The following is a 13723-nucleotide window of genomic DNA, read 5'->3' as shown; positions in this document are numbered from 1 at the left end:
TGGCCGCACGAAAGTAAACCATTTACGTCTCTCTTTCTCTCTCTCTCTCTCTCTCTCTCTATATATATATATATATATATATATATATATCTTATACTAAATAAAACAAGAATTCTCCGGTTTGCGAGTTTTTCTCGAGATCCGGCAAAACGGTCGCACCGGACCCTGGGTAGGTGTAATGGTTTATTCAGTTCGTTTCACGTTTTCAACTGGAACTGATCTGATTCACGTTGTTCATTAATTAATATTATGAGTTTTTTTTTCGGAAATTGTTATCGTGCAAGTACAGTGACGAAACTTTGGAAAAACTCGAGTTGTTTGACGGAGAAATTTCGCGAGAGAGTACGTGTGAGTTCGAAAAACATTACTTTGCGGTTTATAAAATATTTACAAAATATGGGGGAAAATCGGATCATGGGGATTACCAAAGGTATTATTTGGAATAAGGAGAAGAACTCGAAGAAGAATTCGAAGAAGAAGAAGAACTCGGAGACGAACTCGAAGAAGAAGAAGAAGAATTCGAAGAAGAACTCGAAGAAGAAGAAGAACTCGACGAATAACTCGAAGAAGAAGAACTCGTAGAAGAAGAAGAACACGAAGAAGAAGTCGAAGAAGAACTCGAAGAAGAGCTCGAAAAAGAAGAAGAACGCGAAGAAAAACTCGAAGAAGAAGAAAAACTCGTAGAAGAAGAAGAAGAACTCGAAGAAGAAGAAGAAGAAGAAGAACTCGGAGAACTCGAGGAACTCGAAGAAGAAGAACTCGAAGATATATATATATATATATATATATATATATGTATGTATGTATGTATATATATATATATATGTATGTATGTATGTATATATATATATATATATGTTGTTATGAAGGTTGGACAGATGAGTGAAAAGGTGGCAGAGAAATACAGTGTTCTCGCTCTAACCCGTATTTCTCTACCACCTTTTCACTCATATATATATATATATAATGTATATGTGTATATATATGTATATGTATATATATGTGTATATGTATATGTATATATGTGTATATATGTATATATATATGTATATATATATATATATATATATATATATATATAAGGTGATCATTCATAGACCATGCCTACTGACAGAATATCACTAGATGATCTTTCTTCACGTAGAAGAAACCACCATTTTTTAAAAAGAATCAAAACAAAAAATAAGAAATAAATGTTATGCTCATGACAATACCCATCTCCACCTCATGGTAGCATATTAATCCGCATATTCATATAGTTTCGTTGATGTTCCGATCGAAATTAATCTGACTTGTATGCATTATAGAACCGTAGTGAGACTATTTTATTCAGCTGAGGGGAAATCCCTGCTCGAAAACTATTTTCGAAAAGTTATTGAAAAATGCGCTCCTTTCTAAATCTCTTGAGTTTTCTAGACTGTATATGACGTATATCTAAGTTTCAACATCTCCGCTGACAATAATGTAATCTTGGAACTTAGTTCTGAGCTTGACATATCTTTGAGAATTTTTTTATCTTTGCTATACATTTGTGCGTGTCCTTTTTATTTACAAGTATGGCTGTCTGGACCTTTTCTTGATACTGTGCCCTGTAATAAATCCTTCAGGAAAGTGGTTGCTTTCTTTATGGAATAGAAATTATTTGTATTGATTTTCCAGCTACAGGAAAGAATGATTTTGGAATCCTTTTGCATTTTATGCGCCGATGCAGTCAGAAGCTTCATTGGGGGGTGAAGAAGGTCTCTGGATAATCCAATTTCAGTGCTCTCATAATCATGATATGATTTATTTCCTTTGGCGCTTCTTTACTCCTAGATCTGCGTCACGATCCTTGGCTTCATAATCTCCTTCTGAAAGGCCTCTTTTTTGGGGCTTTCTTATTCACCATCTCGGGGCGTCTTCCCTACCTCACCTTAGGATCATTTCTCTTGAAAACTTTAGCCGTTTCAAGATCAAACACCATATTGAAATTATCCTCGGAGTGACCCGTTAACCACGGGTGAGAGAGTATGCCGCGAAGCGAGGGACGGTTCCACGGATCCATCGCAAAGCAGCGCATTATAAGATCGCGACATAGGTTGGGTACGCTACTGGGAAAGTCTGGACTGGCCTACATTATGGAGTCGTTGGTGCGGAACGCGTTATAGTGACACACAAGATAGAATAGGAGCGTGCCCAGGCTCCACACGGTTGCGGGGACGTGAAGGTATTCATTACCCTTGATATACTCCGGAGGGCAATAAATTCGGGTGCCGCCCGTGATTTTCCCTCTGTAGCCTGTCATTCGTTCGCTACAACCAAAGTCGATAAGTTTGATGTCAAAGTTTCCTGTGCTCGCGTTCCTAAAGAGAAGCACATTATGGGGCTTGATATCTTTATGCGATACCCCGGCTTCTAGGCATCCTTCTACTGTTAGGACAATCTTCCTGAACAGTGTCTTGACCTCGGTCATGGGCAGTTCTTTCCCGCTCCTGATGTAATCGACGAAGGAAACAGCTGATGGTATAAGCTCCATTACCATGTAAAAGCTGTCCTTGGTTGTGAAGCAGTCGTGTAATTTGATTACATCAGGAACTTTCTGTACTCGCTGCAAAAGAGCTGCCTCTCTTGGGACCTTCTTCCTATGGCGCCGTCCCCAAAAAAGCACATCAGCCAGAGGGATCTTCTTGATGGCAACCTGAAGGCCATCGGCGACTCTTGTGGCTCGGAAGACGCAGCCAAAGCCTCCTTTGCCGAGCTCCTCGTGAATCTCGAAATCGCTCAGCTTCATGGCTCCCAACAGGTTCAGTGCCTCTGCGGTTCCGACGTCCTTCTCATGGTCGAATTTCAAATCCCAGATATGAGCATGAACTGTACTTTGCGATTGCATTGCACGTAGAACATATATATAGTCATGAAGAGTGTACCTATTTTAGCATGCATGTTGTAATGAGTCATACGAGACAGAGAGAGAGAGAGAGAGAGATAGAGAGAGGAGGAGGAGAGAGAAAAATGACCATTCATCTCTCTTGGTTCGACTCTGACATGAAAATGCAAACTTCTTAACGAAAGTTCCCGCTTTAGTGTTGCAGGTTCTATAACGACAAGGAACCTTTACACTACCAGGATGTATTTTTCCTGTCCAAAACAAACCGATTCCTGTTCCTATCTCTAGGGAGACAAGCAACACAAGTCTTTATGAGAAAAACTTGTGGAAAGAAAATCAACGAGACGAGTTGTGAAACAAGAAAGGAAGGAAGAAAAATGGGGAAGGAAAATGAGAAGATTGAAAATTGACGAGAAAATGGAAGGAAGGAAGTAACGGGCTTGACGAGAAAGGGGGAAGGAACATAAGAATTGGGAAGACCGCAAGAGACCATAAAGTCTACACTAGACAGTTCCATGTGTGTGTGTGTATTTGTGTGTATTTACCTAGTTGTATTTACCTAGTTGTATTTTACGGGAAGGGGAGCTATGCTCGTGAGGTCCCGTCTTCATATCTCATTTTATCTAAACTATTTTTAAATTCATGTATTGTTTTTGCACACACCACTTTCTTATCTAACTTGTTCCAACTGTCTATTGCTCTGTGAGGAAAGCTGTTCTTTTTCAAATCTCTTCTATAGTTGTCTTTTTTTATTTTCTTTCCGTGTCCTCTTGTATTTCTGTCATCCCATTTTATCAGATTCTCTCTATCAGTAATTTCTATGCCTTTCATGATTCTGTAAATAGCTATCAAATCTCCTCTCTCTCTTCTTTGCTCTAGTGTCTGTAGTTTAAGTTTTTGTAGTCTCTCTTCATATGATAGTTTTGAGAGTGTTGGTGCCAGTTTAGTAATTGCTCTTTGTATTCTTTCAAGTTTTTTTATACATTTTTTAGTACTTGGTGACCATATCGTTGCTGCATATTCCAATCTTGGTCTTATCAGGGTGATTAGGATTTTCCTCACCATTTCTTCATCCAGGTATGTAAATGCCACTTTGATTGTTCTTATTAAATTATAAGTTTCTCCAAAAATCTTATTTATATGTTTCTCAGGTGACATATTATTCATAACAGTGACTCCCAGGTCCCTCTCATTTTCTACTCTTTTTATTCCTTCTTCTCCCAAATTATATGATCCTGTTATTCTGTTTTTGCTTTTTCCAAATTCCATTATACTACACTTTTTTGTATTGAACTCCATCTCCCACTTCCTACTCCATTCCTGTACTTTATTTAGATCTCTCTGTAGTGATTCACAATCTTCTTCAGTTTTCACTCTTTTCAGTAATTTTGCATCATCTGCAAAGAAGCTCATATAGCTTTCAATTCCTTCATCCATATCATTAATATATATAGCAAACATTATTGGGGCCAGAACTGTTCCCTGCGGGACACCGCTTATTACTTCATTCCATTTTGAGTGCTGATCTCTTATCACTACTCTCATTTTTCTTTCTTGCAAAAAGTCTTCCATCCAATTTAGCAATTTACCTTGTATTCCTCCTTCATATTCTAATTTCTTAAGCAACTTTTTATGTGGTACTTTGTCAAAAGTTTTTTTTGGGGTCTAGAAATGCACAATCAGCCCATCCATCTCTTTCTTGTATTATATCTATTAGCCTTGAATAGAAACATATTAAATTGGTGACGCATGATCGTCCTTGTCTGAATCCAAATTGCCTTGGATTTAGTATGTTGTTTTTTTCCAAGTATTTTACCCATCTACTTTTGATAATTCTTTCACATATTTTTGCTATTGTACTTGTTAGAGAGACTGGTCTATAGTTGGTAGGTTCTTCTTTATTTCCTCCTTTATATATAGGTACTATATTTGCTTTTTTCCAATCTTCTGGAACTTTTCCTTCTTTTAAGGAACTGCTTATTATGCTATGTATTTTGTCTGCCAGTTCATTCCTACATTCTTTCAGAATCCAGTTTGCTATTTCATCTGGCCCATGCGATTTTCTGACATCAAAATTACCCAAGTGTGTCAATATTTCATTCTTCGTTACTTCTATTTCTTCCATAGGGGGGACTTTTTCCTTCCACTCAATCTCTTCAGGTTGTATATTTTCCCTTGTAAACACTGATTTAAAATGTTTGTTCATAATTTCTGCCATTTCCATTTCCTCAGTGTATTCAACTCCTCCTTGTCTTAATTTCTCCAAGTCTTGTTTGTTTTTCAGTTTATTGTTTACAAATCTGTAGAATAGTTTTGGTTGATCTTTACACTTTTCTATAACATCTTTTTCATATTTTCTTTTTTCCTCTCTGCACTTTTGTACATATTCATTTCTATAACCAGTATATATTTTCCATTTTTCAGGTCTTCTGTCTTTTTTCCATCCGGTCCAGGCTTTGTCTCTTTTGTCTTTTAACTCCCTACAACTTTTGTTGTACCAGCATTTTACATATTCTTTTTCTTGTTTTTGTCTTGGGACATACTTTTCCACTCCTTCTTTGTAAATTTTTGTCAAGATATTCCATTTCTCTTCCACTGATGTTTCTTCTTTGTATATTTCTTCCCAGTTTTCTTGTTGGAAGAATTCTCTTATTTTATCAAAGTTTGTTTTTTCATACATCATTCTTCCTTTTCTATATTGTTCATTTCTTTTCATATATTTTTCTTCATTAAGTTCCAGTTCAATCAATATGTGGTCACTTTTACCTATTGGTGTTTTATATTCAATCTTGTCCACTATTCTAGGTTCAGATGTAATTATTAAGTCTAGCCTCGATGGTTCTTCTTCATTTCTATACCTAGTGTTCTCTTGTATCCATTGTGTCATTGAATGGTCAGTAATCATCTCAAGTAGAGCATTTCCCCATGAGTCATCACCACTCTTTACTGTCATTTCTTCCCAGCAGATTTCTTTGCAATTAAAGTCGCCCATCATAACTATTCTTCCTCCGTCTTCCATTATTTTAGTTAATGCTATCTTTGTGTCCTCTAACATACTTTTATGTTCACTCTCCTCCCATGAGGCTGTTTTCGGAGGCACATAATTGATCACAAATTTTCTGCTCTTCTTATCTCGGTCTTCCACTTCTATCATAATCATCTCTACTGTATTCTTTCCATATATGACACCTTTCACGTTTATATCCTTCTTTGTCAGGAACATAACTCCACCCCCTTGTTTTTTATCTCTCTGTTTCTAATCCAATAATTGTATGTATCATGTCCTACACTGTTGGGGGGTAGTGGGCCTTTTAATTTTGTTTCTACAATTCCCATTATGTCCGGTTCTTTTTCTTTCAAATAATCATTCAGTTCATTCAATCCTGTTATCAATCCATCTATATTTGTGTAAGACACTCTTAGTTTTCTGCCACTTCCATTGTGTTCTCTGTTTCCCTTATGTTTTTCTTTAGTATGTCGAACTGCTTTATTTTCATGTTCACTACTCTCCAATAGAATCTCTCTTTCTCTGACTCCGTTCTTTCCTCGTTTTTTGCCTTAGCTTCAATTCTTTTCTGCTTTTCTGTCTCTCTTTCCTCCTTATTCATTTCTCTTTTTATCCATACCTTTTTATATTGATCATTTGTTGCTAGTTTCCCTGTCTTGGATAGAATTTTCTCTGTCGTTGTTTGTGACCTGAATTTAATCTTAATTGGTCTGGTCTTATCTGTACTATATTTTCCGAGTCTGAATTTTTCCTCAATTTCCTTTATAATTTCTGGTTCATCTTCCTGTACTAATTTTAATAAACTGCTTACCCTTTCATTTTCCTCCTTGATTCTTGCGGTTCTATCTGGGTTATGTTTCTCTTCCATTCCTAATATAATTATACATTTCTTTTTGTCAGCTAATTCTCTTACTATATTCTCCTTCCGTCTCATCACTTTAATAACTGAGTCTTCATTATGTTCTTTCAATTGCTGTTTGACTATGTCAGTGAATGAAACCTTATTCCCTTCTTGAGTTATTCTCCAATTTTTAGCTTCTGTAGCTATTTTCTCACTGTTTTCATTACTATTCTTCTTCAATTTCTCATTCTCCTCCTTTACATTTCTTAACTGTCTTTTTAGGTCCTCTACTTCTTCAGTTAAGTTTCTGTTAGCCTTCTCTAGTTGTTCCAATCTTTCAATTCTCTGGAAAATGGAGCTTACATTACCTAACTTACGTTCCAAGTCCTCGATCACCTTATCAACTCTCTCCTCTAGTCTTATCAGTCGGGGGGGGGTTGTGTCCCCCCCACCCTCTTTAAATCCCTGGAACATATTCTCGTCACTTTCTACTGTATTTCTCCTCTCTATACTTCTAATCTTTACATTTTTATTTGCCATTTCGTCATCCGGTGGTCGTTTCATGTTGACCTTACGCCCGTCTGCCTGGGCCAAGTCCTCCACATCCTCATTTCCTTCCATTTCCCCAGCAATCCCTCCCCTTCTCCTCTTTTCCTACTTACCTACTGCCTCACGAGCAATTTCCCCCCCCCTGCAAATACAAAAAGGCACTTCTCTTTGCGTTGGTATCCACAATCTGCACTTTTCTTCAGAGCGTTCTTCAAGCCGTCCGTTCGTTGAAAGTGTGTGTGTGTGTGTGTGCGTGTGTGTGTATGTGTATGTGTGTGTGTGTGTGTGTGTGTGTGTGTGTGTGTGTGTGTGTCTCGCACACGCGCGAAACCGTGCTAAAGTATGTTTACACACCAACGATAACCAACAATCTGCAACATTTTATAAATCCAGTACTTGCAACTCTGTGATTGTTCGTTTTCTCCAACAAGTGTTTATTTACTTTTAACTTAAAGAAATACATTTACAAGTTGCACAACGTTATTTCCTCAGGATTCTCTGCCAATAATTTTAATCGCCAGAGAGGAGCATATGCTTGGGATTGGGTCCACTTCACCATGTTGCGCCGCGTTGTTTGTTGTACCGGTGTTGGAATGAAGACTTGAAAGAAAACTTGATAATAGGGATGGAAATGGAGAAGGAGTGGAGAAGTGGATGAGAAGGGGAGGGGAGAGAAGAGAAGGAGAGAAAGGAAGCAGTTGACTGTGGAAAGAGTGTGAATTATGGAGAGAGGAGAAGTATTGGGGAGGGTTAATATAAAGAATGGAATGAAACATTGATAACAGGACGGTGAAAGAATAGAAGAGAATGAAGGAAGAAAGCGAATGTGGTGGGAAAGAAAGATAAGAGAAAACAAAGCGGATGAGTGAGAATTATGGGCAAACAGGAGGGAGAGAGGGGAAGGAGGGAAGGAGAAGAGGAAGAGGGGAGAAGGAGGTAGAGGAGAGGGCGTAGGAGGGAGAAGGACAGGGAGAACGGGAGATGAACGTCAGTTTATCAGATTAGTACGTATGGGATGAAAATGCGTCTTGGGTGAGGCGCATGCGCAGGTTCCTAGGGTGTGTGAGTGTTGACCCCCACCGCTTCAGTTTGCTCCTGGTCGCTCCTGTCCTTTCACCATCACCTGAAGGCGAGACGTCACCGTCCGTTCTTTCCTTCTTCCTCTTCAAATCCACAAACGACGAGAGAGTGACACACCGAGAGAGAGAGATTGAGAAAGAGAGAGAGAGGAAGAGAGAGAGAGAGAGAGAGAGAGAGGGAGAGAGAGAGAGAGAGAAGAGAGAGGACGCCCCGTCTGCACCAAACCCATTGTGCATCATCAGCTGAAAAGCACAAACTTCATTCTTGTCCAGTTCTTCATCTCACAAGTGAATCTTGGTCCCCGAGGAGGCCTCATGTCATTACCGTTGTTTGAATCTCCGTAAGTTGCTTGACTCACCAGTATCGGTAATTTTTATTTCTTCTGGATACAACAGAAACCCCGGTACAACAAACAACGCGGCGCAACATGGTGAAGTGGACCCAATCCCAAGTATATGCTCCTCTCTGGCGATTAAAATTATTGGCAGAGAATCCTGAGGAAATAACGTTGTGCAACTTGTTAATGTATTTCTTTAAGTTAAAAGTAAATAAACACTTGTTGGAGATAAAGAACAATCACAGAGTTGCAAGTACTGGGTTTATAAAATGTTGCAGATTGTTGGTTATCGTTGGTGTGTAAACATACTTTAGCACGGTTTCGCGCGTGTGCGAGACACACACACACACACACACACACACACACACACACACACACACACACACACACACACACACACACACAGACACACACACACACAAATACACATACACACACACACACACACACATGGAACTGTCTAGTGTAGACTTTATGGTCTCTTGCGGTCTTCCCAATTCTTATGTTCCTTCCCCCTTTCTCGTCAAGCCCGTTACTTCCTTCCTTCCATTTTCTCGTCAATTTTCAATCTTCTCATTTTCCTTCCCCATTTTTCTTCCTTCCTTTCTTGTTTCACAACTCGTCTCGTTGATTTTCTTTCCACAAGTTTTTCTCATAAAGACTTGTGTTGCTTGTCTCCCTAGAGATAGGAACAGGAATCGGTTTGTTTTGGACAGGAAAAATACATCCTGGTAGTGTAAAGGTTCCTTGTCGTTATAGAACCTGCAACACTAAAGCGGGAACTTTCGTTAAGAAGTTTGCATTTTCATGTCAGAGTCGAACCAAGAGAGATGAATGGTAATTTTTCTCTCTCTCTTTTTCTCTCTCCTCCTCCTCTCTCTATCTCTCTCTCTCTCTCTCTCTCTGTCTCGTATGACTCATTACAACATGCATGCTAAAATAGGTACACTCTTCATGACTATATATATGTTCTACGTGCAATGCAATCGCAAAGTACAGTTCATGCTCATATCTGGGATTTGAAATTCGACCATGAGAAGGACGTCGGAACCGCAGAGGCACTGAACCTGTTGGGAGCCATGAAGCTGAGCGATTTCGAGATTCACGAGGAGCTCGGCAAAGGAGGCTTTGGCTGCGTCTTCCGAGCCACAAGAGTCGCCGATGGCCTTCAGGTTGCCATCAAGAAGATCCCTCTGGCTGATGTGCTTTTTTGGGGACGGCGCCATAGGAAGAAGGTCCCAAGAGAGGCAGCTCTTTTGCAGCGAGTACAGAAAGTTCCTGATGTAATCAAATTACACGACTGCTTCACAACCAAGGACAGCTTTTACATGGTAATGGAGCTTATACCATCAGCTGTTTCCTTCGTCGATTACATCAGGAGCGGGAAAGAACTGCCCATGACCGAGGTCAAGACACTGTTCAGGAAGATTGTCCTAACAGTAGAAGGATGCCTAGAAGCCGGGGTATCGCATAAAGATATCAAGCCCCATAATGTGCTTCTCTTTAGGAACGCGAGCACAGGAAACTTTGACATCAAACTTATCGACTTTGGTTGTAGCGAACGAATGACAGGCTACAGAGGGAAAATCACGGGCGGCACCCGAATTTATTGCCCTCCGGAGTATATCAAGGGTAATGAATACCTTCACGTCCCCGCAACCGTGTGGAGCCTGGGCACGCTCCTATTCTATCTTGTGTGTCACTATAACGCGTTCCGCACCAACGACTCCATAATGTAGGCCAGTCCAGACTTTCCCAGTAGCGTACCCAACCTATGTCGCGATCTTATAATGCGCTGCTTTGCGATGGATCCGTGGAACCGTCCCTCGCTTCGCGGCATACTCTCTCACCCGTGGTTAACGGGTCACTCCGAGGATAATTTCAATATGGTGTTTGATCTTGAAACGGCTAAAGTTTTCAAGAGAAATGATCCTAAGGTGAGGTAGGGAAGACGCCCCGAGATGGTGAATAAGAAAGCCCCAAAAAAGAGGCCTTTCAGAAGGAGATTATGAAGCCAAGGATCGTGACGCAGATCTAGGAGTAAAGAAGCGCCAAAGGAAATAAATCATATCATGATTATGAGAGCACTGAAATTGGATTATCCAGAGACCTTCTTCACCCCCCAATGAAGCTTCTGACTGCATCGGCGCATAAAATGCAAAAGGATTCCAAAATCATTCTTTCCTGTAGCTGGAAAATCAATACAAATAATTTCTATTCCATAAAGAAAGCAACCACTTTCCTGAAGGATTTACTAGAGGGCAAAGTAACAAGAAAAGGTCCAGACAGCCATACTTGTAAATAAAAAGGACACGCACAAATGTATAGCAAAGATAAAAAAATTCTCAAAGATATGTCAAGCTCAGAACTAAGTTCCAAGATTACATTATTGTCAGCGGAGATGTTGAAACTTAGATATACGTCATATACAGTCTAGAAAACTCAAGAGATTTAGAAAGGAGCGCATTTTTCAATAACTTTTCGAAAATAGTTTTCGAGCAGGGATTTCCCCTCAGCTGAATAAAATAGTCTCACTACGGTTCTATAATGCATACAAGTCAGTTTAATTTCGATCGGAACATCAACGAAACTATATGAATATGCGGATTAATATGCTACCATGAGGTGGAGATGGGTATTGTCACGAGCATAACATTTATTTCTTATTTTTTGTTTTGATTCTTTTTAAAAAATGGTGGTTTCTTCTACGTGAAGAAAGATCATCTAGTGATATTCTGTCAGTAGGCATGGTCTACGAATGATGACCGTATATATATATACATATATATATATATATATATATATATATATATATATATATATATATATATATATACATATATATATATATATATATATATATATATATATATATATGTGAAAAGGTGGTAGAGAAATACGGGTTAGAGCGAGAACACTGTATTTCTCTACCACCTTTTCACTCATCTGTCCAACCTTCATAACAACATATATATATATATATATATATGAATACATACATATATATATATGAATACATACATATATATATATGAATACATACATATATACAGTAGCGAGCATAAGTTAAGGGACAGTAAAACACTTTCTGAATAAATCTTTATTGTAACTTAAGTATTTAATCAAGAGACCTGTAAACTGACACAGATTTACATACACTTCTAGTATGAATTCTGATGAAGTTTCAAAGCAATAGATAGACCGGTTAGTAAATAAGTAGAAGAATAGTATAACAGTTACATTTCCATGTAGTGCAAAAGTTAAGGGACACCATCAAAAAATATCAAGAGTATCAATAATTGGTGAACATACCCTTGTTCTGAATAACCTCATTGCATCGTTTACCACAGGAACCTATATATGTTCTACAAAACTCCGGAGTCAACTTTTTCCACTCTTCTTCCAAATATTCCCATAGTTTGTCCTGTTTTTCTGGATTTTTGGCTTGCGCACGTTCTCCAATGATCTTCCATACGTTTTCTATTGGATTAAGATCAGGGCTTTGGGCTGGCCAATTCATAACTGATATCCCCTCGTCCCTCAAGAATGTGGTAACGGACTTGGCTTTGTGGCAAGGAGCATTATCTTGCATGAAAATGGGTGGTTGTGCAGCTGCAGCTCGTAAACTTGGTAGCGCATGCTGTCGAAGTAGCTCCTTGTATACAGCTGCATTTACTGTACCATGCAGGCGAACAAGCGGTCCAGGCCCGGCAGCAGAAATGGCTCCCCACACCGTCACACTACCTCCTCCAAATTTCACTGTCTTTTTGACGCACTTTGGAGACAACCTTTCACCTAATTTGCGTCTGACATACTTTTTTCCATCAGACCCGATCACATTAAACTTGGATTCATCACTGAAATGAACTGTAGCCCATTGTGCGTCCGACCATACAACATGTTCTTGGGCAAACTGAAGACGTAGTTTTTTATTTTTCTTTGAGATCAAAGGCTTCTCAGCAGGGACACGTGCCAACAAACCAGCTTGCTTCAGTCGACGTGAAACCGTAAATCGAGACACTGTGCCACTGGAAGTTTCACCCATCTCGCGAGAAATTTCAGCTGCAGTCTTAAAACGGTCCTGCATGCTCTGTCTCACCATCATTCTGTCCTCTCTCGCATTGGTTTTTCGAGGTCTGCCGGTCTTTGGCAAAGTTTTAACGTTTCCTGACTGTTTGAATCTAGCTACAATGCGTTGCACGATACTGCGAGATCTCCCTATTGCACATGATATCTCTGAAAGTGATAATTCATCTTTGTGTAAAGATACAATGCGGTTTCTTTCTGCTTCAGACACTTGTTGACGTTTTGCAGGCGCCATGATGGATTTTAAGGCGTTCCAATTATGTACAAGCTTAAGCTATAATTGGCTTGATGCAGAAAGTCTTATAAATGCTTACAAATAAGAGCTAAATTGACATCAACAAGGTTTTTGGTTGCATTTTTTGATGTGTCCCTTAACTTTTGCACTACATGGAAATGTAACTGCTTTACTATTCTTCTGCTTATTTACTAACCGGTCTATCTATTGCTTTAAAACTTCATCAGAATTCATACTAGAAGTGTATGTACATCTGTGTCAGTTTACATGTCTCTTGATTAAATACTTAAGTTACAATAAAGATTTATTCAGAAAGTGTTTTACTGTCCCTTAACTTATGCTCGCTACTGTATATACATATATATATCTTCTTCGAGTTCTTCGAGTTCTTCTTCTTCGAGTTCCTCGAGTTCTCCGAGTTCTTCTTCTTCTTCTTCTTCTTCTTCTTCGAGTTCTTCTTCTTCTTCTACGAGTTTTTCTTCTTCTTCGAGTTTTTCTTCGCGTTCTTCTTCTTTTTCGAGCTCTTCTTCGAGTTCTTCTTCTTCTTCGAGTTCTTCTTCGACTTCTTCTTCGTGTTCTTCTTCTTCTACGAGTTCTTCTTCTTCGAGTTATTCGTCGAGTTCTTCTTCTTCTTCGAGTTCTTCTTCGAATTCTTCTTCTTCTTCGAGTTCGTCTCCGAGTTCTTCTTCTTCTTCGAATTCTTCTTCGAGTTCTTCTCCTTA

General features: G+C 39.0%; 3 protein-coding genes across 3 annotated transcripts in view; 1 reads left to right on the top strand and 2 right to left on the bottom strand.

Annotated features, from left to right (window-relative positions):
* Window positions 1-1963, bottom strand: part of LOC143022672 (serine/threonine-protein kinase prk-2-like) — a 9641-nt gene extending 7678 nt beyond the window's left edge. The window contains exon 1 of the mRNA XM_076181004.1: window positions 1913-1963. Coding sequence (XP_076037119.1) covers window positions 1913-1963 — 51 coding nt within the window. The remainder of the gene's footprint in view (window positions 1-1912) is intronic.
* A 147-nt stretch (window positions 1964-2110) lies between these two features.
* Window positions 2111-2869, bottom strand: LOC143022671 (serine/threonine-protein kinase prk-2-like). The gene has a single exon (XM_076181003.1). The coding sequence runs from the start codon at window positions 2867-2869 to the stop codon at window positions 2111-2113; it is 759 nt and encodes a 252-aa protein (XP_076037118.1).
* A 6791-nt stretch (window positions 2870-9660) lies between these two features.
* Window positions 9661-10419, top strand: LOC143022670 (serine/threonine-protein kinase prk-2-like). Its single transcript, XM_076181000.1, has one exon. It carries the CDS (start codon window positions 9661-9663, stop codon window positions 10417-10419), a length of 759 nt encoding a protein of 252 aa, XP_076037115.1.
* The last annotated feature ends 3304 nt before the right edge of the window (window positions 10420-13723 follow it).

Source organism: Oratosquilla oratoria, unplaced genomic scaffold, assembly GCF_046742065.1.
Source record: "Oratosquilla oratoria isolate Oo_2021 unplaced genomic scaffold, ASM4674206v1 SCAFFOLD136, whole genome shotgun sequence".
Classification (NCBI taxonomy): domain Eukaryota; kingdom Metazoa; phylum Arthropoda; class Malacostraca; order Stomatopoda; family Squillidae; genus Oratosquilla; species Oratosquilla oratoria.
This window is presented reverse-complemented; position numbering and strand designations above follow the sequence as displayed.

Bases quoted from the DNA above. Each gene is read 5' to 3' on its own strand.
- LOC143022671 (XM_076181003.1), bottom strand. From the start codon at position 2,869: ATGCAATCGCAAAGTACAGTTCATGCTCATATCTGGGATTTGAAATTC.
- LOC143022670 (XM_076181000.1), top strand. From the start codon at position 9,661: ATGCAATCGCAAAGTACAGTTCATGCTCATATCTGGGATTTGAAATTC.